Source organism: Anomaloglossus baeobatrachus, chromosome 4, assembly GCF_048569485.1.
Source record: "Anomaloglossus baeobatrachus isolate aAnoBae1 chromosome 4, aAnoBae1.hap1, whole genome shotgun sequence".
Lineage (NCBI taxonomy): Eukaryota > Metazoa > Chordata > Amphibia > Anura > Aromobatidae > Anomaloglossus > Anomaloglossus baeobatrachus.
Window position 1 is genome coordinate 635,478,351 of NC_134356.1, and position 25,545 is coordinate 635,503,895.

A 25,545-nucleotide genomic window follows, 5' to 3' on the forward strand; every position below is an offset into this window, starting at 1 on the left:
TCCATATTGTGATATCCTACATGTCTGTTTCACGGCGACCGGTGTATTATAAAGTATTACACGACACTTTGGTGATGGTGGGATGTGTCCTATTCGCAGAGCTGGCACGGGAGTTGCAATTTGAGATGGACGACATCAACAGGATTAGAGTGGAGAATCCAAATTCGCTCCTGGAGCAGAGCGCGGCGTTACTACACCTATGGGCATCGCGGCAAGGTTCCAACGCAAAGCGTACGTATACACCGAGCAGTGGTGGGCTGCCATTGGCAATTGCCAACTGACACCTATTATCACACACAGGGCCTAACAGATTTGTGTATCACCCTTTAAAATATAGACCCTCCATAGAGCCAAAAAATGTCTAAATTGCTTGCCTAAAAGAAATGGAATAAAAAGTAATTGAAAAGTCCAATGTAACCTACAACAGTACCAATAAAGACTACGACTGCAGAAAATGTAAAAAAATAAATCGTTTGTCAAAATATAATGAGAGAAAAACAAAAGTTTTCTAATAGTTTAAAAGTAGTAAAAGCATAATAAAAAATATATACAGCCGGTATCGCCATAATCGTACCGACACACAGCATGAAAGTAAGGCCATTAAGACCACTCAATGAATGGCGCACAATTTAGGAGAATCAAAGGTACTGAGATTTTTCATCTTCAACCTCTGCCCCCTCCAGCCTGGAGAGTGCTTTACTTTTTCTGGAAAGAAACAAAAATGTCAGATATCATGTCTGTCCATTACTTTTTGTGATTAATGCAGTTGAAGACCTGTACACGGCTCTGCGAAACATTGACCGCAATGAGATTGTCACGATGTTGGAAGGATCCGGTGGGCGTCAGAGCAGAAGCCTGAAGGGGGATCACCAGTATACAAACAGTGACGGGTCTATATCCCCCTCTCAGAGGAATGGAACTGTCCCATGGGGGTCCTCACCAGGTAAGGGGCAACGCATGTGACGAAACCTGCTCTAAGTGGGCCTTTGCTGTACGACCCTGGCAGATTCATGTACGGTAATTTGATTGGATAGCTTGTTTTATTAACTAGAGCAATGGTGGGCGACGGGAGGCCAGGAGCCACATGAATTTCTCGGGTGTCCTGTTGGCTTGTGTAAATGAGGGGGCTTTGGTGCACCCTTGGTGTGACCAAGGACTCTGTGCGCTGCTACACCTTCTGAATTACCATCATCGCTTCCTGCACATACTGACATTGCAAGAGCTGAGCGCACACACAGTGTTAGTGTGTTCAGGAGTGTTCTCATCCCCCTCCAGTGTGTACCAGCCACTCGCTGCACACAGGAAAAGAAGGCAGCAATGACTGGTGCTTACAGGAGAGGGAGATAAGAACGTGCACACACTGACACAGTGTGCGGTCTCATCTCCCTCTACTATATGTAGGGGCCACTTTCTGCACACAGGATCACACAGCAATGAGGGGGCACTGCACACAGGATCACACAGCAATGAGTGGGCACTGCACACAGGATCACACAGCAATGAGTGGGCACTGCACACAGGATCACACAGCAATGAGTGGGCACTGTACACAGGATCACACATCAGTGGGTGGCCACTGAGCACAAGATCACACAGCAATGAGTGGCCACTGAACACAAGATCACACAGCAGTGGGTGGCCACTGCACACAGGATCATTCAGCAGTGGGTGGCCACTGCCCACAGGATCATTCAGCAGTGGGCGGCCACTGCACACAGGATCATTCAGCAGTGGGTGGCCACTGCCCACAGGATCATTCAGCAGTGGGCGGCCACTGCACACAGGATCACACAGCAGTGGGCGGCCACTGCCCACAGGATCATTCAGCAGTGGGCGGCCACTGCACACAGGATCACACAGCAGTGGGCGGCCACTGCAAACAGGATCACACAGCAATGAGTGGCCACTGCACACAGGATCACACAGCAGTGGGTGGCCACTGCACACAGGATCATTCAGCAGTGGGCGGCCAGTGCACACAGGATCATTCAGCAGTGGGCGGCCAGTGCACACAGGATCATTCAGCAGTGGGCGGCCAGTGCACACAGGATCACACAGCAGTGGGTGGCCACTGCATACAGGATCATTCAGCAGTGGGCGGCCACTGCACACAGGATCACACAGCAGTGGGTGGCCACTGAACACAAGATCACACAGCAGTGGGTGGCCACTGCACACAGGATCACACAGTAGTGTTCGTCCGCTGCACACAGGATCACACAGCAGTGGGTTGGCACTGCACACAGGATCACACAGCAGTGGGTTGGCACTGCACACAGGATCACACAGCAGTGGGTTGGCACTGCACACAGGATCACACAGCAGTGGGTGGCCACATACGATCCACTATAGTAGGAGCACAGGATGATATTTAAGGTGCAGGACCAGTGCACCGAGCCATTGGTCACACCAAGGTCACACCAATGCCCTCTCATTACATATGTAATAAAACTTTTTTATATAAAACTAAACTGCTAAAATCAAAAGTACCTGTATGATTATTATAGGGGCTTAGTCCCCCATATCAATGTCTAAATACTTCAATTTCAGTATTGGGGGTGACAGACTCATATAGTTATATGTATGTGTGCTGTAAAAGAGCCGAAAAGCATTGAAAAAAAGGATCCTGCACGTTAGATTTAGTTTACTATAGATCTCATGATCTAGGCGGAGGAGGGTAATTGCTATAAGCCTTATTGTTACATCCGGCACAGAATGCATGCCATCAGCACTAACACCTGTGTCAGAGGGGCTCTCACCCAAACGTCTCCATTTCACTGTAAGGCCAGGTTCACGCGTCCTGTGAACCCAACCTTAGGGCTATACTGACTATGGGAGCATGGCGTCCTGCTTCCGTGTATAACCCATGATTGGTGTGATCCATGTCTGTCCCATCTCCTCATCCACCCCCTACCCCTGCTGGAGCACTATTGTGGGGCTGGAGTCTATGTGTGTACGTCTCACCCTTTCTCTCTCCTTTCTCTCACTTCTTTTCTGAGCCTCTTCGTTCACCTCTGACCTCCTCATGCTTCTGTTCTTCCTCTTTCAGTCAGGACCAGGTGCCCCTCCATCCTCAATCCCACCCTAAACCTGAGGGATGTATGTATTTCTGTGGCCTTTAACCAATCACAATCTCTGTATATCAATATATTACGCATGTTCCATGTACACACGTCAATGCATTGTACAAGATGAGAAAAACATGGCTGCTTTCTTTTAAAAATAGCGCCACATCTGTCCAGTGGTTGTATATGGTATTGCAGCTCAGCACTATTTACCTCAATAGACTTGAGTTGCAATACCGGATACAACCCTTGGTGCTGTTACTGGAAGATAGCAGACATGTTTTTTAATGTAGTGCAATCCCTTATAGATCTGTTTTCTTGTATTAGACTATTAGATATATCAAGCTGCAAACTTAGTTTCAGATTTCTTCTTATGCTTTGGATCTGTGACGTGGATCTGTCGACAGATTAGAGTTCTTAGGCTTAATGAGACTGGTGTACTCACTTTGATAATCCATGTCAGAAAAGCTTTAATAATCCTGTGTGAAAGTTTAAAATGAACTCTGTCCTCCTAGCCTGATTAACATCTCCTCAGTGTTCCTCCTCCCTGTCACTGATGAATCTCTATCCACCTAGTGTGATTGACATCCTCTCAGTGTTCCTCCTCTCTGCTACTTCCGAATCTCCACCATTCTAGCCTGATTGACAGCTCCTCAGTGTTCCTCCTCCCTGTTACTGTTGAATCTCTACCCACCTAGCCTGATTGACATCTCGTCGTTGGGCCTCCTCCCTGTTACTGTTGATTCTACACCATTCTAGCCTGATTGACATCTTGTTGTTCCTGCTCCCTGTTATTTTTTAATCTCTACCCACCTAGTCTGATTGACAGCTCCTCGTTGGGCCTCTTCCCTGTTACTGTTGATTTTTCCACCCATCTAGCCTGATTGACATCTCCTCTGTGTTTTTCCTCCCTGTTACTGTTGAATTTCCATCCACCTAGCCTGATTGACAGTTCCTCAGTGATCCTCCTCCCTGTTACTCTTGAATCTCATCAGCCTAGTCTGATTGACATCTCAGTGTTCCTCCTCTCTGCTACTCCTGAATCTCCACCCACCTAGTCTGATTGACATCTTGTTGTTCCTCCTCCCTGTTATTGTTGAATTTCTACCCACCTAGTCTGATTGACAGCTCCTCTGTGTTTCTCCTCCCTGTTATTGTTAAATCTCCATCCACCTAGCCTGATTGACAGTTCCTCAGTGATCCTCCTCCCTGTTACTCTTGAATCTCATCAACCTAGCCTGATTGACATCTCAGTGTTCCTCATCTCTGCTACTGCTGAATCTCCACCCACCTAGCCTGATTGACAGCTCCTCATTGTTCCTCCTCCCTGTTACTGTTGAATCTCTACCCACCTAGTCTTATTGACAGCTCTTCCTTGTTCCTCCTCCCTATTACTGTTTGAATCTCTACCCGCCTAACCTGATTGACATCCTCTCAGTGTTCCTCCTCCCTGCTACTGCTGAACCTCCACCCATGTAGCCTGATTGACAGCTCCTTGCTGTTCCTTCTCCCTGTCACTGTTGAATCTCCTCCCATGTAGTCTGATTGACGTCTCCTCTGTGTTCTCTCTCCCTTTTACTGTTGAATCTCTACCCGTCTAGCTTGATTGACAGCTCATTGTTGTTCCTCCTCCCTGTTGCTGGTTAACACTAGAAGTCCCAGGAATTTCGAGCTCTCTGGGTTCCAAAGGTAGAAATGTTAAATGACCCCTCTCTGGGACTTCTAGTGTTAATCTCCTCCCACCTAGCCTGACTGACATCCTCTCAGTGTTCCTCCTCCCTGCTGTTGCCTGACCTATACTCACCTATCCTGATTGACATCTCCCCAGTGTTTGTCCTCTCTGCTATTGCTGAATCTTTGCCAACCTAGCCCAATTAAAAGCTCCTCACTGCTGAGATCTCACCCAGCTCAGTACATGCTGCAGCTGTCATAACGGCGGTGGGACTGTGATTGAAGACACTTGGACTCATGAGCTCTCCCACTCTTTAGATGGCTTTTATAATAGTAATTTTAGTATCAGGATTATACAGCCATTTTGACATTTATTGCAAAGTAAGTACACCAGTCTCATAAGGTCTAAGAGAGTAACTTAGTAATGTGTGCAGTCTATATGGTGAAATTTGGTGTCAAATCCACTTTAAAGGTGTTGTCTACATTTGAGGACTTTTTTTTATTTAAATGCATATATTTGTGGTCAAAAATATTTTTTTGCTATTTGAGTGATTAAATGTTTTGCATCATTTGGCTTTTACAGGCTCTTTGTTTCCCTGAATCTTCAACTTTAATGCAGTCTATGGTCATAAATAAGCTGAGAAGAGCTCAGAAAAAAAGACAGATAAAAGAGTTACCGACGCGACTGTCAGAATGAGCTCACCGACAGTTTCTCAGTTAACTCCTTCTGCCGATTGCAAAAATAAACAGTGCAACACAAGGACTGCAACACAGAGACCGTAGAAAGCAAATGGTGCAAACATTTCTAATGAAAACCAGTTGCAAAAATATCTGCACATAGATACATTTTATTAAATTAATAAATTGTCCCCAAAGGTGGACAACCCCATATAATTAGGGAGGTAAAGCTTAATTTTGGCCACATCAGCTTTAGTATACTATTCTTCCTTTCACTAAACTTTCACAATTTCCTTTGTTAATAATAATTATAATAATATAATAATAATTATTAATAATAATAATAATAATCTACATGGGGGCTGAATAAGGAATAAGTCCCTAGTTTTAACAGGTAGTCCTCAAACTTCTGCTAGAAGAGGCCAAAAGGTCCCCTCTGTGATTGCAGGAGACATCAGTGTTGTACATGGCACAGGGTAGTGCGGCCCCCTGTACAGATTTTAAAAGTCAGTCTAAGGGCCGATTCAGATGTCCATGGAACATGGTCCAAGCCGTGACCACAAAGTGCGGACTGGCCGAGGGTCTCCCAACCTCAGAGAAATGTATGAAGATGACTTTTTGGGCGCACAGACTTGCGGCCAGTCCATACATTGCAGTCCGTTCTTGGACCATGTTGCATGGACAACTGAATCAGCCATGACTGACCTCCAAAACCTCTTGGGTTATATCTGATTTTGAGAAGGCTAGGTGGCCACCATCACGGCTGGTTCTTACTCTACTTCTCCAGGATACTATATATCCACCCAAAAAAGGGACTGACCCAATTCGATATTTTGAAAGTAATTAATGGTGTTGACTGATGTCCCTTTCTATAGCCAACTGACTACTAAGGCCTGTGATTGTCTGCAGTGGTCAGGCGGCTGGAATAGGATGTCATCTAATGTGGTCCTGGCAACTTCACTTCTGTGTTCGCTCCGATTCATGCAGTGAGCCTCCACTCCTTCCTTTGTGTCGGCGACATGATAGGACGGGATAACTGTGAGGCTTAGTTGTTTTTTTTTACCTAAGCCAGCCCCCTTGTAAGCCAGAAAAAGGGGGCTGGCTTTGCTAATGAACTCAATCGATCAGCCAGTGGGCCCGACCTACAAGAAAGCATGCAGTGAGCCTCTGCTCCTCCCTTTGTATCGGCGACGTGTTAAGACGGCCTTGACTGTGAGGCTTAGTTTTTTTACCTAAGCCAGCCCTCTTGTCAGCCCAAAAAGGGGACTGGCTTTGCTAATGAACTCAATCTATCAGTCAGTGGGGCCGACCTACAAGAAAGCATGCAGTGAGCCTCCGCTCCTCCTTTTGTATCGGTGACGTGATAGGACAAGCTGACTGTGAGGCTTAGTTTTTTTTACCTGAGCCAGCTCCCTTGTCAGCCAGAAAAAGGGGACTGGCTTTGCTAATGAACTCAACCGATCAGCCAGCAGGGCCAACCTACAAGAAAGCATGCAGTGAGCCTCCGCTGCTCCCTTTGTATTGGTGACGTGATAAGATGGCCTGACTGGGAGGCTTCGTTGTTTTTTTTCACCTGAGCTAGCCCCCTTGTCAGATGGAAAAAGGGGACTGGCTTTGCTAATGAACTCAGCCAGCAGGGCCAACCTACAAGAAAGCATATAGTGAACCTCTGCTCCTCCCTTTGTATTGGCGACGTGATAAGACTGTGAGGCTTAGTTCTTTTTCAGCTATTTTTTTTTTTAACACCCTGCTGGTTATATAGCGTCTGCATATCCTAATTAAGTGCTGTTATATTGATGTGTACATAAAGTGCACCACGGTGGTGGGATTCACCCTCCCTGTACTGGGGGGTCTCATCTTTCTAAAAACAGCAGACGACAGGGTGCGACACGTGGCTGGGCGGCTGTCACCGGTGATGGCTCAAACAGCTGAGTACAGTGTGGTGACACGGAGCCTCGCGGCCCGAACATTCAGTATCCTACACTCTATATAGGGACTTGGCCCTAATATATCTCACTGTAAGCTGTTACCACTAGCGCAGCCCCCGGTCCTGGTGTCCGGAGGGGAAATCGATCCAACACCTCTGACAATGTACACTACCTCTGCCCCTGTCTGAATACTTTACTTCTCACCTTGACAAAAACAAACTATTCATTCACTAATAGGTGCAAAAACAAAATATAAAAATGGTCATTTTTTTTGCTTTTATTTTATTTCCGCAACTCCTCTGACTATTCTGTTAATGTTTTGTGCGGTTTTATTTTTTGTTTTTTTTTTCTTCAAATCCTCCATACGGTTCCAGATATATGGGCCTTTTTATTACTTATTTTTATGGGATTTGCCAAGTGGGCGTGGTCATATAAGTAATGCAGAGCAAGCTAAGAACCCTCCCTGAGATTCCCGAGAGCCACGCCCCCTTGGAAAAGACCATAAAAAGTAGTAGTAAATAAAATACCCTCGTATCTCTGTGGATTGAGCAGCAGGAATAAAATAAGATAAAAGGCGACCAGTTTCGCCCTGGTGTTTTCATTCTGGTTTCCATGGCTACGTTGTTGTTAGAGAAGAACAATTTGAGGACTAGACGCTCGTCTAGTCCTCTGTGGCAGCCAGTGTTCACTTCTGTGCCCAGCATGATGATAGGACCTGCGCCATCATAACATGGTGGGCCACACACATCCTGATGTCATATGAGGCCTAAAGAATAGGCCTCGCTTGACATCCTGACATCATGGGGCCTAGTATGGACAGGATGCCCCACACAAAAGTGAAGGCTAGCTACCATGGAGGACAGGATGATCGAATTGGGCATTGTCTATCAAATGGATCATCGCTAATATTCATATAATCAAATACTTGACACGTCAATACTGTCACATCCAACATATTTCAATGAGAGCTGTGTAATTCCTCATTTCTCCAGTGGAGGCGCTGCAGGGAAAGTAGTTGGTTTTACCATAGATCGCAGACAATTATTGGGATCAGCCTAGTGATGGAGGACACTACGACCAAAAAATATTGTCTGAACAATCCCTTTAAGACAGGGTTCCCCAACTCCAGTCCTTGAGGGCCACCAACAGTGCATGTTTTCAGGATTTCCTTAGCATTGCATGGGTGTTGGAATCATCAACTGTGCAGGTGATTAAATGATCACAAGTGCAATACTAAGGAAATCCTGAAAACATGCACTGTTGGTGGCCCTCGAGGACTGGAGTTGGGGACCCATGCTTTAAGATATATACATTGCCATGGCAACCAGAAAGAAAATGTTAATTACATGTGCAGCATTCAAAATGGAAATAAAATACTGTATTATTTTTATTTTCTGAGTCTTATTTACAAAATTTCTATTGGATTAATAGGTGCCATTCCCATTAGTTAAACCAGGTGTCCGTACTCATCTTACATATTTTGCCCCCTAAAATCAAAATATTGCCCTAAAAAAACTTGCCAGGTCTCATTTTCCCAATTAAGATACCTAACAAATCCTGCATGACTTCACAACGGGGTGGATTACATTTTGGAGTTGTGGGAAGGTTAGGAAAAAAAAAACATCAGCAGCGCTACTGGAGTCCATATAGGTAAAAAACCCATTAGCAGCGGTAGTGGCGTCCATATAGGTAAAAAAAAAAAAACATTAGCAGCGTTAGTGGAGTCCATATAGGTAAAAAAACTCATTAGCAGCAGAAGTGGCGTCCATATAGGTAAAAAACCCATTAGCAGCAGAAGTGGCGTCCATATAGGTAAAAAAAAAATAAAACATTAGCAGTGGTAGTAGAGTCCATATAAGTGAAAAAAACATTAGCAGTGGTAGTGGAGTCCATATAGGTAAAAAACCCATTAGCAGCAGAAGTGGCATCCATATAGGTGAAAAAAGCATTAGCAGTGGTAGTGGAGTCCGTATAGGTAAAAAAACCCAAAAACATTAGCAGCGAAAGTGGAGTCCGTATAGGTAAAAAACCCATTAGCAGTGGTAGTGGCGTCCATATAAGTAAAAAAAAGCATTAGCAGTGGTAGTGGAGTCCGTATAGGTAAAAAAAAAAACATTAGCAGTGGTAGTAGAGTCCTTATAGGTAAAAAACCCATTAGCAGTGGTAGTGGAGTCCTTATAGGTAAAAAACCCATTAGCAGTGGTAGTGGGTCCATATAGGTAAAAAAAAACATTAACAGCGGTAGTGGCGGCCATATAGGTTGTCAGCCCGCCATTCATCCAAAGCTACAACAATGGCTGAATTGATGAAAGACACAACGTCTTGTATTTACTGGTGATTATTTATTTTCTAGGCACCGATGCTCTTGAGACATTAAAGGAGTTATCCAGCCTTTTAAGTCGATGGCCTATTTTTCTTGTTAGATCGGTGGCAGTCTGACTTTTGGCACCACTGCTGATTTAGCTGTTTGAAGGGCCAGTGGTGCTTGTGCCTCAGCCTCTTGATCCTTGATGTTTTAATTGGCTCATAATGGTTGATCCTGAGGCTAGTCCATCATTTTTAAAAGTCTGAATGACAACTTTAATCGGATGGCCTTCAGACCCCAAACATGATGCTCCTGAATGTGGAAGGCAGGTGGTATATAGTTGTATCTACTTGTATTTAGAGTGAGTGAGTGTGACATCCCCTTCCCCATCCTACCCTCCCATAGGTAACCCCTTGACGCAGGATGAGCTGCTTTCCCCGGCCTCTCTCAACTACTCCCTACCCTCCCCATTGCGACTGGAACCATACTGGAGTGAAGCTTCCATTTTGGATGGAGTACCAATGGCAACAGCTGAGCCAGACGGGGTGCTTGATCTGCCTGATCTTCCTCTTTGGGCCTCTGGCCTGTCCCCATCCCTCGTGGCTCCGGAAGACTCATCCCTGGATTGCAGCAAAGCTGAGGATGAGTGGGATGCCCAGCCACGTCCATCTTCGGGCTCCCCTGATCTGGATGAGGAGGAAACTGAAGCTGGAGGTCAGAGGATAAAGATTGTGGTGGGAGAAAGCCAACGAGAGAGAGGGGCTGGACAGTGATACCTAAACGATCTGTACATGTCTCGTTGCAGGACCAGAGCGGGTCCAAGCCCGGATCACTGAGACCCCCACTGCGTGCAGAGTGACAGGTGGTAAGGTAGAGAGGTAAGTCTTATCTCATAGTACGACCTCTGCAGCATAAGGATTGCCTGGTCCTTGGACGTTCATAACTTTGTAAATGTGACCTCAAATCTCATTACCGCCATCTCAGTACACAAAAATGGGGCTGAAAGGGGTTATCCTACAAACTGAAAAAAAGGAAAAAATCTCTGAAGTAATGCCCACTATTCTTCTAACCATATAAATCTATCTATCTATATATATATATTATATATATATATATATATATATATATATATATATATATATATATATATATACTGTATATCATAGAATCATAGTATGTTAGGGTTCTAAAGGACTTCCAGGATCATTGTGTCCAACCACCGCTCAATGCCGGATTCACTAAACTATCTCAGACAGATGTCTGTCCAGTCTCTTTTTGAAGACTTCCCTAGAAGTAGATCTAACCACCTCTCATGGGAGCCTGTTCCACTTGTTGATCACCCTTAATATCTAATCTGTATCTTCTCCCTTTCAGTTTCATTCCATTGCTCTTCATGGTTCCATGTTCAAATGTGTATATACAGTATATCTTATATCTATCTTTCTCCCTTTTTGCTATTTATCTATTATCTACGCCATACTTTTTGTGAGACAACCCTTGTAATCTATCCAAACATCATCTCGTATGCCTATACTTACTTCACAACGTCTTACAATTGTCCCTTTTGCCTTACATTGATCTTCTCAAGAAGGTCAATGGAAGATGTCCAAAAACAACACGTTGAAATTTACAAGATTTGAACAGAGCCCATCTTACATCTTTTCCTTCTTCCTTGGATCATTTAGCATCTTTTTCCATTTTCCTTACCCCACTCATCAGTGTACATACCATAGACACCGACCATATGGCTCCCATAGAAGCCAATGGAGGAGAGGGGGCTCTTTATCTTTACTATTGGGTCATAGGGACCCGTTCAAAGCTCCATAGGTTATATAAGTGAGAATTTGGAGGTGGAGGGTTTCCCCAAGAGTCTTGGAATCAATGTGTGAAATAATAATCCAGTGTGGCACCATATTGGGGGCCTGTATTAATGTTATGGGGCCCTCTCTCTTCTTTGCACTCCATTGCCTACTCCTCCAACACAGTGAAACTCTTGACTATCCCTTCTTTAGGTCTTTGCCGTCTTCCCTGGCTTCTTCTTCTACTGGGCCCTACATCAGCCAGAGGTATGCTTTTACCCTGGTAGTTACTCTCATGGATATGTTAGATGACCGTGCCAGAGGTCTTTTTTTAGATCTAGAAAGTTTATGTTGTCGCGACCATCTAAAACTATAGATTGTCCAGTGATGAGCACTACACAGTAATATGAAATATGTCTATCCAAACTATAGGGTCCTGGACTGGAGCACAGATGCCCCCTCACCCTCTTCTCCTCGTCGATCTCCTCACCAGGACAATGGTGCCCCCTTGCCATACGAAGAGCTTCACCCAACATTTAAGGGAAGTGCAAGGATACGAGTGACACAGCAGAGCACCGTGTACAGCTCGAGTCGGCTCGCAGAGGTAGGTGCTCTGAGGACGGGGTACAAGACAACAACGAAAAGGAGAACTCTTATGGAAATCCAATATGATAGCGGGGAAAATATGGGACGTGTAGTGACTTTCAGGACAGCTCTGAGGTTATATGTCCCTCTGCCACCTCCTCGTCTCTTCCCTCTCTCCCTTTCCATTTTGAGGGTTATTAAATATCCCTCCGCCTTACTTCCCACCAGCTCCAATTTCAGACCCTCCCATGAAACAGCTGAGACATTCACAAACACACAGACAGACATCCACCCTGAAGCTTTCATATGGGGCTTCCCCCCAGCCCCCAAACCTGAACGGGGGAACACATCTGCTGATTTCGGGACTGTCATTTGGATCTTGTCTCAAAGAAGTGCTGATCTGAGGGATTTATGACAGGAGGACATCTTTCTGCAATCTCTAGATAATTTAGGGCATGCTTTGCCTACGTATAAGTATGTATACGTCTTATTTTAGCTGGGGGTGACGCCAACATTTTTACCCACTTTATTTATTTTTTTTGGAAACAAAAGGATTTTTTTTTATCCCATTGCTTGGTTACTGTAAAGTAAGGAGGGCAAAATGTGGGGCTTCATGACGGAATTGGGGGTCTGCATAGTCCTCATTGGCTTTTTCGTGGTGAGCTGCCAAAATGTGGTGCATATTGTACGTGGAGCTGCAAAGTTTGTCTTGCGTCGTCTTCATACTGAGCTAGACCGGGAACTGGGAGAAGGAGGCATGGATGACGACGAGGAGACTCTGACCACCAAGGTGGTCCGACGGAGAGTGATCGTCAAGGTAAAGGGTGTGGTGTGTTCTTTACAATGAAGGAATCACTAATGACTCCTTGGTCTGATTGTTTGCATATATACATATAATATATATATATATTATATATATATATATATATTATATCTATCCATCTATCTGTATATATATATATATATATATATATATATATATATATATATTATATCTATCTATCTATATATATATTTATATATATAAAGTTTAGAAAATAGGACTGGTCTGCATATCAGTATATATGACACAGTCATCTCCAGTGTGTGTATGTGTGCACATTTTATATATATATATATATATATATATATATATATATATATATATATATATATACATATACACACATGTATATATGCATTAAAGTTTATATTGTATATGCATGTATATAAAACATATATATTTTATGTATGTTATATGCATATGTATATACAGTGCGAAAGTATTCGGTCCCCTTGAATTTTTCAACCTTTTCCCACATTTCAGGCTTAAAACATAAAGATAAACATTTTATTCTTATGGTGAAGAATCAACAACAAGTGGGACACAATTGTGAAGTTGAACGATATTTTTTGCTTATTTTAAACTTTTGTAAAAAAGAATAAACTGAAAATTGGGGCGTGCAATATTATTCGTCCCCTTTACTTTCAGTGCAGCAAACTCACTCCAGAAGTTCATTGAGGATCTCTGAATGATCCAATGTTGTCCTAAATGACTGATGATGATAAATATAAGCCCCTGTGTGTAATCAAGTCTCCGTATAAATGCACCTGCTCTGTGATAGTCTCAGTGTTCTGTTTAAAGCGCAGATAGCATCATAAAGACCAAGGAACACAACAGGCAGGTCCGGGATACTGTTGTGGAGAAGTTTAAAGACGGATTTAGTTACAAAAAGATTTCCAAAACTTTAAACATCCCAAGAAGCACTGTGCAAGTGATCATATTGAAATGGAAGGAGAATCATACCACTGCAAATCTACCAAGACCCGGCCGTCCTTCCAAACTTTCATCTCAAACAAGGAGAAGACTGATCAGAGATGCAGCCAAGAGGCCCATGATCACTCTGGATGATCTGCAGAGATCTACAGCTGAGGTGGGAGAGTCTGTCCATAGGACAACAATCAGTCATACACTGCACAAATCTGGCCTTTTTGGAAGAGTGGCAAGAAGAAAGCCATTTCTCAAAGGTATCCATAAAAAGTGTCATTTAAAGTTTGCCACAAGCCACCTGGGAGACACCAAACATGCAGAAGAAGGTGCTCTGGTCAGATGAAACCAAAATCAAACTTTTTGGGCACAATGCCAAACGATATGTTTGGCGTAAAAGCAACACAGCTCATCACCCTGAACACACCATCCCCACTGTCAAACATGGTGGTGGCAGCATCATGGTTAGTGCCTGCTTTTCTTCAACAGGGACAGGGAAAATGGTTAAAATGGGATGGGAAGATGGATGGAGCCAAATACAGGACCATTGTTGAAGAAAACCTGTTGGAGTCTGCAAAAGACCTGAGACTGGGACAGAGATTTGTCTTCCAACAAGACAATGACCCCAAACATAAAGCAAAGTCTACAATGGAACAATGGAATGGTTCACAAATAAACGTATCCAGGTGTTAGAATGGCCAAGTCACAGTCCAGACCTGAATCCAATCGAGAATCTGTGGAAAGAGCTGAAAACTGCTGTTCACAAACGCTCTCCATCCAACCTCACTCAGCTCCAGCTGTTTACAAAGGAAGAATGGGCAAGAATTTCAGTCTCTCGATGTGCAAAACTGATAGACACATACCCCAAGCGACTGCAGCTGTAATCGCAGCAAAAGGTGGCGCTACAAAGTATTAACTTAAAGGGACCAAATAATATTGCACGCCCCGATTTTCAGTTTATTATTTTTTATAAAAGTTTAAAATAAGCAACAAATATCGTTTAACTTCACAATTGTGTCCCACTTGTTGTTGATTCTTCACCAGAACATTAACATTTTTATCTTTATGTTTGAAGCCTGAAATGTGGGAAAAGGTTGAAAAATTAAATGGGGCCGAATACTTTAGCAAGGCACAATATGTATAATTATATACACAGTACAGACCAAAAGTTTGGACACACCTTCTCATTCAAAGAGTTTTCTTTATTTTCTTTGTAGTGTTTGATGGTTTTTGCCACTGCACTTGGGGACACGTTCAAAGTTTTGCAGATTTTTCGGACTGACTGACCTCCATTTCTTAAAGTAATGATGGCCACTCGTTTTTCTTTAGTTAGCTGCTTTTTTATTGCCATAATACAAATTCTAACAGCCTATTCAGTAGGAATATCAGCCGTGTATCCACCAGACTTCTGCACAACACAACTGATGGTCCCAACCCCATTTATAAGGCAAGAAATCCCACTTATGAAACCTGACAGGGCACACCTGTGAAGTGAAAACCATTTCCGGTGACTACCTCTAGAAGCTCATCAAGAGAATGCCAAGAGTGTGCAAAGCAATAATCAAAGCATTTGAAGAACCTGGAATATAAGACATATTTTCAGTAGTGTCACACTTTTGTGTTAAGTATTTCATTCCACATGTGTTAATTCATAGTTTTGATGCCTTCAATGTGAATCTACAATTTCAGTCCTGAAAATAAAGAAAACTCTTTGAATGAGGTGTTTCCAAACTTTTGGTCTGTACTGTATGTGTATGTATATGTATATGTATATGTATATGTATATATATATATATATATATATATATATATACAGTGCCTTGCAAAAGTATTCTGTCCCTTTGAATTTTTCAATCTTTTCCCACATTTCAGGCTTCAAACAAAGATAAAAATGTTAATGTTCTGGTGAAGAATCAAGTGGACACAATTGTGAAGTTGAATGAAATTTATTGCTTATTTTAAACTTTTATAAAAAAATTATAGATTGAAAATTGGGGCGTGCAATATTATTCATCCCCTTTAAGTTAATACTTTGTAGCGCCACCTTTTGCTGCGATTACAGCTGCAGTCTCTTGGGGTATGTGTCTATCAGTTTTGCACATCGAGAGACTGAAATTCTTGCCCACTCTTCCTTTGCACACAGCTGGAGCTGAGTGAGGTTGGATGGAGAGCGTTTGTGAACAGCAGTTTTCAGCTCTTTCCACAGATTCTCGATTGGGTTGAGGTCTGGACTGTGACTTGGCCATTCTAACACCTGGATAGGTTTATTTGTGATCCATTCCATTGTAGATTTTGCTTTGTTTGGGATCATTGTCTTGTAAATCTCCGTACCAGTCTCAGGTCTTCTGCAGAGTCCAACAGGTTTTCTTCAAGAATGGTCCTGTATTTGGCTCAATCCATCTTCCCATCAATTTTAACCATCTTCCCTGTCCATGCTGAAGAAAAGCAGGCCCAAACCATGATGCTGCCACCACCATGTTTGACAGTGGCGATGGTGTGTTCAGGGTGATTAGCTGTGTTGCTTTTACGCCAAACATGTCATTTGGTATTGTGCCCAAAAAGTTCAATTTTGGTTTCATCTGACCAGAGCACCTTCTTCCACATGTTTGTTGTCTCCCAGGTGGCTTGTGGCAAACTTTCAATTACACTTTTGATGGATATCTTTGAGAAATGGCTTTCTTCTTGCCACTCTTCCATAAAGGCCAGATTTGTGCAGTGTACGACTGATTGTTGTCCTATGGACAGACTCTCCCACCTCAGCTGTAGATCTCTGCAGTTCATCCAGAGTGATCATGGGCATCTTGGCTGCATCTCTGATCAGTCTTCTCCTTGTTTGAGATGACAGTTTGGATGGACGGCCGGGTCTTGGTAGATTTGCAGTGGTATGATTCTCCTTCCATTTCAATATGATCACTTGCACAGTGCTCCTTGGGATGTTTAAAGTTGTGGAAATCTTTTTGTAACCAAATCCGGCTTTAAACTTCTCCACAACAGTATCACGGACCTGCCTGTTGTGTTCCTTGGTCTTCATGATGCTCTCTGTGCTTTAAACAGAACACTGAGACTATCACAGAGCAGGTGCATTTATACGGAGACTTGGTTACACACAGGGGCTTATATTTATCATCATCAGTCATTTAGGACAACATTGGATCATTCAGAGATCCTCAATGAACTTCTGAAGTGAGTTTGCTACACCGAAAATAAAGGGGCCGAATAATATTGCACGCCCCAATTTTCAGTTTATTAAGTTTTGAAAAGTTTAAAATAAGCAATAAATTTCGTTCAACTTCACAATTGTGCCTCACTTGTTGATTCTTCACCATAACATTAAAATTTTTATCTTTATCTTTTTGAAGCCTGAAATGTGGGAAAAGGTTTAAGAGGGCAGAATACTTTCGCAAGCCACTGTATATATATATATATATATATATATATATATATATATATATACAGTTAGGTCCAGAAATATTTGGACAGTGACACAATTTTGGCGAGTTGGGCTCTGCATGCCACCACATTGGATTTGAAATGAAATCTCTACAACAGAATTCAAGTGCAGATTGTAACGTTTAATTTGAAGGTTTGAACAAAAATATCTGATAGAAATTGTAGGAATTGTACACATTTCTTTACAAACACTCCACATTTTAGGAGGTCAAAAGTAATTGGACAAATAAACCAAACCCAAACAAAATATTTTTATTTTCAATATTTTGTTGCGAATCCTTTGGAGGCAATCACTGCCTTAAGTCTGGAACCCATGGACATCACCAAACGCTGGGTTTCCTCCTTCTTAATGCTTTGCCAGGCCTTTACAGCCGCAGCCTTCAGGTCTTGCTTGTTTGTGGGTCTTTCCGTCTTAAGTCTGGATTTGAGCAAGTGAAATGCATGCTCAATTGGGTTAAGATCTGGTGATTGACTTGGCCATTGCAGAATGTTCCACTTTTTTGCACTCATGAACTCCTGGGTAGCTTTGACTGTATGCTTGGGGTCATTGTCCATCTGTACTATGAAGCGCCGTCCGATCAACTTTGCGGCATTTGGCTGAATCTGGGCTGAAAGTATATCCCGGTACACTTCAGAATTCATCCGGCTACTCTTGTCTGCTGTTATGTCATCAATAAACACAAGTGACCCAGTGCCATTGAAAGCCATGCATGCCCATGCCATCACGTTGCCTCCACCATGTTTTACAGAGGATGTGGTGTGCCTTGGATCATGTGCCGTTCCCTTTCTTCTCCAATCTTTTTTCTTCCCATCATTCTGGTACAGGTTGATCTTTGTCTCATCTGTCCATAGAATACTTTTCTAGAACTGAGCTGGCTTCATGAGGTGTTTTTCAGCAAATTTAACTCTGGCCTGTCTATTTTTGGAATTGATGAATGGTTTGCATCTAGATGTGAACCCTTTGTATTTACTTTCATGGAGTCTTCTCTTTACTGTTGACTTAGAGACAGATACACCTACTTCACTAAGAGTGTTCTGGACTTCAGTTGATGTTGTGAACGGGTTCTTCTTCACCAAAGAAAGTATGCGGCGATCATCCACCACTGTTGTCATCCGTGGACGCCCAGGCCTTTTTGAGTTCCCAAGCTCACCAGTCAATTCCTTTTTTCTCAGAATGTACCCGACTGTTAATTTTGCTACTCCAAGCATGTCTGCTATCTCTCTGATGGATTTTTTCTTTTTTTTCAGCCTCAGGATGTTCTGCTTCACCTCAATTGAGAGTTCCTTAGACCGCATGTTGTCTGATCACAGCAGCAGCTTCCAAATGCAAAACCACACACCTGTAATCAACCCCAGACGTTTTAACTACTTCATTGATTACAGGTTAACGAGGGAGACGCCTTCAGAGTTAATTGCAGCCCTTAGAGTCTCTTGTCCAATTACTTTTGGTCCCTTGAAAAAGAGGAGGCTATGCATTACAGAGCTATGATTCCTAAACCCTTTCTCCGATTTGGATGTGAAAACTCTCATATTGCAGCTGGGAGTGTGCACTTTCAGCCCATATTATATATATAATTGTATTTCTGAACATGTTTTTGTAAACAGCTAAAATAACAAAACTTGTGTCACTGTCCAAATATTTCTGGACCTAACTGTATATAAATAAAATATATATATATACACTCTTAATTTATATCATAGAACTATTTTCTGATCAGTATATTATTGTATAGCATGAGCATTATATGGAGAAAAGTACTGGATCCCGACACATTACACCTATAGCAGCTTTTATGACCTCCTATACATCTATAGGCGTTAACATGGAGTCGGCCCCTGGGCAGCTATGACAGCTTCCAGTCTTCTGGAAAGGCTTTCTATAAGATTCTGAAGGTGACTGTAGAATTTGTTTTTCCTTTTATCTATAAGGACATTTGTGAGGTCAGACATTGGACTAGAGGGCCGAATTCACAATCTTCTCCATTTCATCCCTATGGTTTTACATAGGGTTGAGGTTGAGACTCTGTGCGGCCGGTGATGATCTTCCACCAACCATTACGAACCTTGCTTTGGGCACTGAGGTGCAGTCATGGGACACAGAAAAGGGCCTTCTCCAAAATTCCCACAAAGTTGGAAGCTAGAATTGTGAAAAATGACTTGTGCTGAAGCATTAAGAGGCTGAGGTCAACCCCTGAATAACATCCCATAGCACTATCCCTTCACCAAACTGTGCAGCCGGCACAATGCAGTCAGGCAGGTAGAGTTTTCCTAACAATCACCAAACCCAGACTCGTCCATTAGAAGCAGATAGAGCAGTGTGATCCATCACTGCACAGAACACGTTTCCTCCAGAGTCTACTGGTGGTGGCTTTACACCACTCCATCCGACGCTCGGCATTGTGCTTGGTGATGTACGGATACAAGTAGCTGCTCGGCCATGAAGTTCCCGGTGGGCGCAGTGGTTGTGCTGATGTTAATACTATAGGAGGTTTCAACTCTATAGTTATGGAGTCAGCAGAGCGGTGGTGACTTTTCTGCCCTCGGCTCCTCAGCTGTCGGCCCCCCGCTCTGTAATGTTAAGTGGCCTCCACTTCATGGCTGAGTTCCTTCCACTTCACAGTAATATCACTCACAGGTGATGGGGGAATATTTAGAGGAGGAGAAATGTCAGGAACGGACTTGTTACATTAGTGGATCCTATTACAGGACTGCACTGGTATCAGTGAGATCTGTAACACCAGCCATACTGTTACATGTTAGTAAAGGCAAACGACATAACAAGGGGTTGGATGTTATACACCGGGGGGTGAAAGGCCGGATGTTATATACCGGGGGTCGAAAGGCCGAATTTTGTACACCAGGCATGAGATAAAGGATGTTATACACCGGGAGGGGTGAGATAAAGGATGTTATACACTGGGGAGCGAGGGGCTGAATGTAATACTCTCAGGGCACCAACAAAGTCCAGAGTAGTAAAAGGACGGTACTCACCGGAATCGAGCAAATATCTTTTATTTAGAAAAGGTGCATTTAAGATGGCAGGAGCAGAGCAGACAGCGAGCCCCCTCACGGACGACGGCCGTTTCACGTATGGATACGCTTCCATACGGGTCCATCCGTTGTACTCTGGGGAGCGAGGGGCTGGATGTTGTACACTAGGGAGAGAGGGGCTGAATGTTATACACTGGGAGGCGAGGGGCAGATGTTATACACCAAAAGGGTGAGGGGCCAGATGTTATACACCGGGAGTGAGAGATTGGATGTTATACACCAGGGGGCGAGGGGCCGGATGTTATACACTGAGGGGCGAGGGGCCGAATGTTATACACGGTGGGGGGGAGGGGGGGCGGTTGTTATACACCAGGTGCAATGGCAGTAAATGATGAAACTGAAACCGGTGATTAAGACATCCCAATACTTTTCTCCACATAGTGTATGTGTATATACAGCGAGATTAAACACGTCACCAAATGTCTAAGTAAATTTATTTCTAAAGGTTCTATATACAGTACACTCTGGAATCTTCAGTAATTTAGAAATTCTTCTGTAACCAATGTTATCAGTATGCTTTGGAACAATAAGGTTATGAAGATCTTGACACAGCTCACTGGTTTTACCCACCATGTGATGTTTCTTGTGTGGCACCTTGGTAATGAGACACCTTATTATAGGCCATCAGTTGAACCAGCTGATATTATTTTCCACTAAGTGTCAGGATTGCTTTCTAATTACTGATAGATTTCTGGGGTGTCCTGACTTTCTATGTTTTTTTGCGCTTCTATTTCTTCATGTGTTCAATATTTTTCCCTGTGTCATTTCTCATTATTACACATTACGTAATTTATGGACATCTATGCTTTGATTTGCATGTGGGGGTTGGATGGATTGTTACCATTATCTTTTGAGAAATTCTTGTCAATAACTTAAGTAATATAAAATTAGAAAATTGGTGAAATATTCAATACTTCTTTCGCCAGCTGTATTTATACAGTCATGGCTGAAGGTGTTGCCACCCATGAAATTGTTCCAAAAAACGAAGCATTTCTCCCAGAAAATTATTGCAATTACACACATGTTTATTTCCTTTGTGTATATTGGAACAACAAAAAAACAGACGGAAAAAAGGCAAATTTAACATTATTTCACACAAAATCTCAACAAAAGGCCAGACAAAATTGCTGGGACTCTGAACTTAATATTTGGTTGCACGACCTTTACCCTTTGGACTAAATAACTGCAATCAATCGCTTCCTATAACAGTCCACAAGCTTCTTGCTCCTCTCAGCTGGAATTTTGGACTCTTTTCTTGCAATCTGCTCCAGGTCTCTCATATTTGAAGGCAATTTTAAGATCTCTCCACAGATGTCAATGAGATTTAGCTCCGGACTCATTACTGACACTTCAGAACTTTCCAGCGCTTTGTTTTTCTCCATGTCTAGGAGCTTCATGAAGTATGTTTGCGGTCATTGTCCTACTGGAAGACCCATGACCTAGGTCGCAAATCCAGCTTTCTGACACTGGGTACTACATTATGACGCAAAATTCTTTGGTAATCTCAGATTTCATGATGCTTTGCACAAAGTCAAGTCACCCAGTGCCAGAAGCAGCCTAACAACCCGAAACTATCTCATCTCTAAACCTCCAACATATTTGACTGTAGGTAATGTGTTCTTTTCTTTGTAGGCCTCATTCCGTTTTCGGTAAACATTAGAATGATTTGCTTTACCAAAAAGCTCTATCTTGGCCTCATCTGTCCTCAAGACACTTTCCCAGGAGGATTTTGGCTTACTCATGTACAGTACATTGTGACAAACTGCAGTCTAGCTTTTTTTATATCTGTGTCAGCAGTGGGGTCCTCCTTGGTCTCCTGCCATATAATTTAATTTCATTCAAATGTTGACAGATAATTCACTTTGACACTGATGCATCCTGAGCCTGCAGTACAGCTTGAAATTCTTTGGAACTTGATTGGGGCTGCTGATCCACCATCCAGACTATTCATCATTGCAACCTTTCATCAATTTTTCTTTGCCATCCAGAGATTACCTACAGTGCCATGGAATGTAAACTTACTGATCATGTTGTGCACCGTGGACAAAGGAAGATCAAGATCTCTATAGATGCACTTGTAACCTTGAGATTGTTGATATTTTTCAACAATTTTGGTCCTAAAGTCCTCAGACAATTCTCTTCCCAGCTTTCTGATCTCCATGCTTAGTGTGCCACACACAGACACACAATGCAAAGATTGCATCAACTTCTCCCCTTTTTATCTGGTTTCGGGTGTGATTTTCATATTGCCCACACCTGTTACTTGCCACAGGTGAGTTTGAATGAATATCACATGCTTGAAACCAAGTTGTTAACCCACAATTTTGGAAAGATGCTAACAATTTTGTCTGGCCCATTTTGAGATTTTTTTTGTGAAATTATGTCCAATTTGCCTTTTTTTTATTGTTTTTTTGTGTATTCTTCCAATACACACAAAAGGAAATTAATGTGTATAACAAACGTGCAATTCCATTACTTTTCTGGGAGAAATACTTAATTTCATGGAACAATTTCAAGGGTGCCAACACTTTCAGCCATGACTGTCTTACTATATATACTGTATACTCCTCAACATTGACATTGCAACACCAAGAAGGAAAAGTTGTAGAATTATGGAAATCACAGGGTCGGGTTATCATATATTATACATCATATTCCCGGGAATAGGGCCGGTGTGACATTCAGATTAACGATGAGCGAGTTTCGAAATAATCGGATTCACAATACTCGTAACGAGTATTGTCTAATACTCACGTATGCATTCCGAATAGCGTGTGCAATGCAAGTCAATGGGGAAAACTCGCAAAGTAACGAGTAACCCAAATACCACACTGTTTGCAACTCACACGAATAGTGCGGCATTTGGATTACTTGTTACATTGTGAGTATTCCCCATTGCCTTGCATTGCACATGCTATTCGGAACGAATACACGAGTATTAGGCTATGTGCCCACGGGGACAGTGTCCTGAGGATATATCCGCAGGACATTCCGCAGGAGCCCCCAGAAAACCGCAGCACAACTTTGTCTGTTTTAATGCTGCGGATGTGCTGCGGAATGTCCTGCGGATATGCTGCGGTGATTCTGCATTGAGGATACAGTACCATGGCTTCGGCACTGCATTCTCAATGCAGAACAAGTGCTGCAGTGATCGGGGAGTTCATACTTGCCTCCATCACGCAGCACTTCACTTTCCGGCCGTGTATGTCTGCACTTTGCAGGAGAAGGTGGGCGGGCCTGAACTAGCTTCAGCTGTCACATGACCGGAGCTCTTGCTGGCCCCGCCCACCTCCTCCTTCCCGCTCCTGGCTCCACCGCGCTCCTCTGCACCGGGAGAAGTGACTCCGGTGTCTTCAATCAAGACAGGTAAGTATAGGACCCTACGGAAAAATCCCCAGGAATAATTGACAAGCTGCAGATTTTTCCGCAGGGAAATCCTCACTATTTCTGCTGCGGAAAAAAACGCAGCATGGGCACAGCAGTTCCAAAATGCCATAGAAATGGCTGGGGACTCGCTGTACTGCGGAGTTTTGAGAAATCCGTGTAATTTCCACGGAAAAATCGCGGCAAATTCTGCGAATTTTCCGCAGCGTGGGCACATAGCCTTAGACAGTACTCGTTACGAGTATCGTGAATCCGAGTATTTCATCATTAGTTCAGATTCAAAGAATAACATCCAATGATCCATTTTATATACTACAAGGGAAACTAGATGTGACATACGGAGCCTAAGATGTCAAACAAACACAAACCATCAGAAGGAATTTTCATGACTTTGGGCTACGAGCCAGACGTCCAGGTACAAGTCTCCTATTGACCTCACAAAAACGATGTTAAAAGCTATCATTGTGCAAAGCCAAACAGTAATAGAGGCCTGCATGGAGGTCTATCCTCTTCAGGGATGAGTCCCACTTGACTCATATGCAATAATAGCTGTAGACCACATGAGCAACACCGTGAAGAGGTCTTCACGAGAGAACATGGCAGAATCCCAGTAGCCTTTTTTCAACACAACAACACCAGATCGCATTGTTTCTTGCGTTATCGTGTATAGCCTGCATGGCTCAAAAGTGCTGCTTTGGTCTACAACGTCTCTGGACTTGTCTCCTATCGAGCACATATGGGACATCATTGATCGTCAATTGCGAAGGGCTCTGCCAGCAGCAGATCTTGATAACTTGCCCAAGTGCATTCAGCGGGGCAACACAATCCTCAGACAACTAGTAACCCCATTTATGAAATGTGGCGTACAGGTACATCATATGTCAGGTCCCTGACTTGCTTGCAAGCCAACATCTTTCCCGGCAGATGATAGCAGAATTATTCAGCCATCATCTGCCTCTAACAGCCGTGTGTTGAATGGAGCTCCGCCAGCTGCTGTTAACCTGTTAAATACAGCATCATTTAAAGAGGTTTTTACGCAAAAAAGTTAATTTTAACCTATAGATCTTGAAATAATTTCCACAATTGGATGTGTTTAAAAAAAATGTTCCTGTGCTGAGATAATCTGATATATGTGTCCCTGCTATGTACTGTGTAATAGACGTACAGGGACATGGTCTGATCATATCACAGCTCCTGGGCAGGGGATGAGTATACAAACATTACAGCATGGAATTACAAATAATTCTTTCTTTGAGGTAAAGCATTTTTTAAAAACAGGCAGGGAGATGTTTTACCTCACAGAAAGAATCAGCTGTGATTGCGTGCTGTATTGTTTTTATACTCTTTTGTTGCATCCTCCCCGGCGCAGGAGCTGTGGTATGATCAGACTATGTCCCTGCACGGTCAGACACGGCCATTACACAGTACACAGCAGGGACACATATATAAGATTATCTCAGTACAGGAACATTTTTTTTTTTTAAACACATCCAATTGTGGAAATTATTATTAATCCAAGATCTATTGATTAAAATGAACTTTAAAATTAACTTTAAAACTCCTTTAACGTACTCCGACAGGGGGTTGGGTAATTCCACAGTTCCATTAGCGGACCCGTGTCATAATCGCGGGGTGCCGATGGGCTGCCATGATACCCACAGTCTACTAAAGAACTCTGTGCTTATCATGACAGTTTTCATGTGAAAGCCAGTCTATAACTGGCTTTCATTGGAGACCATGATGTTTGCTATACATAGCACTGCTGATGCACTGCTAGGTATAGTACAATTAATCGGATGATCGCAGGTTAAAGACCCCCAAGGGAACTAACAAATAGAAAAAAAGTAAAAGAAAATGTTATTATAAATATGAAAAAGTAACA

The 25,545-nt window shown here is 42.9% G+C and overlaps 1 protein-coding gene across 7 annotated transcripts in view; it reads left to right on the forward strand.

The window, feature by feature from the left end:
• ANK1 (ankyrin 1) overlaps nt 1–25,545 on the forward strand; it is a 412,403-nt gene that overhangs the window by 357,211 nt on the left and 29,647 nt on the right. For 4 of the 7 annotated variants that reach the window (XM_075346407.1, XM_075346408.1, XM_075346409.1 and 1 more), the window contains 6 exons: nt 100–231; nt 767–943; nt 10,053–10,361; nt 10,453–10,525; nt 11,660–11,713; nt 11,879–12,050. In XM_075346407.1, the coding sequence (XP_075202522.1) occupies nt 100–231; nt 767–943; nt 10,053–10,361; nt 10,453–10,525; nt 11,660–11,713; nt 11,879–12,050 (917 nt within the window). Of the gene's footprint in view, nt 1–99; nt 232–766; nt 944–10,052; nt 10,362–10,452; nt 10,526–11,659; nt 11,714–11,878; nt 12,051–12,287; nt 12,849–25,545 lie in introns of those variants that run through there. The other 3 variants (XM_075346412.1, XM_075346413.1, XM_075346414.1) reach the window with 2 other exon arrangements.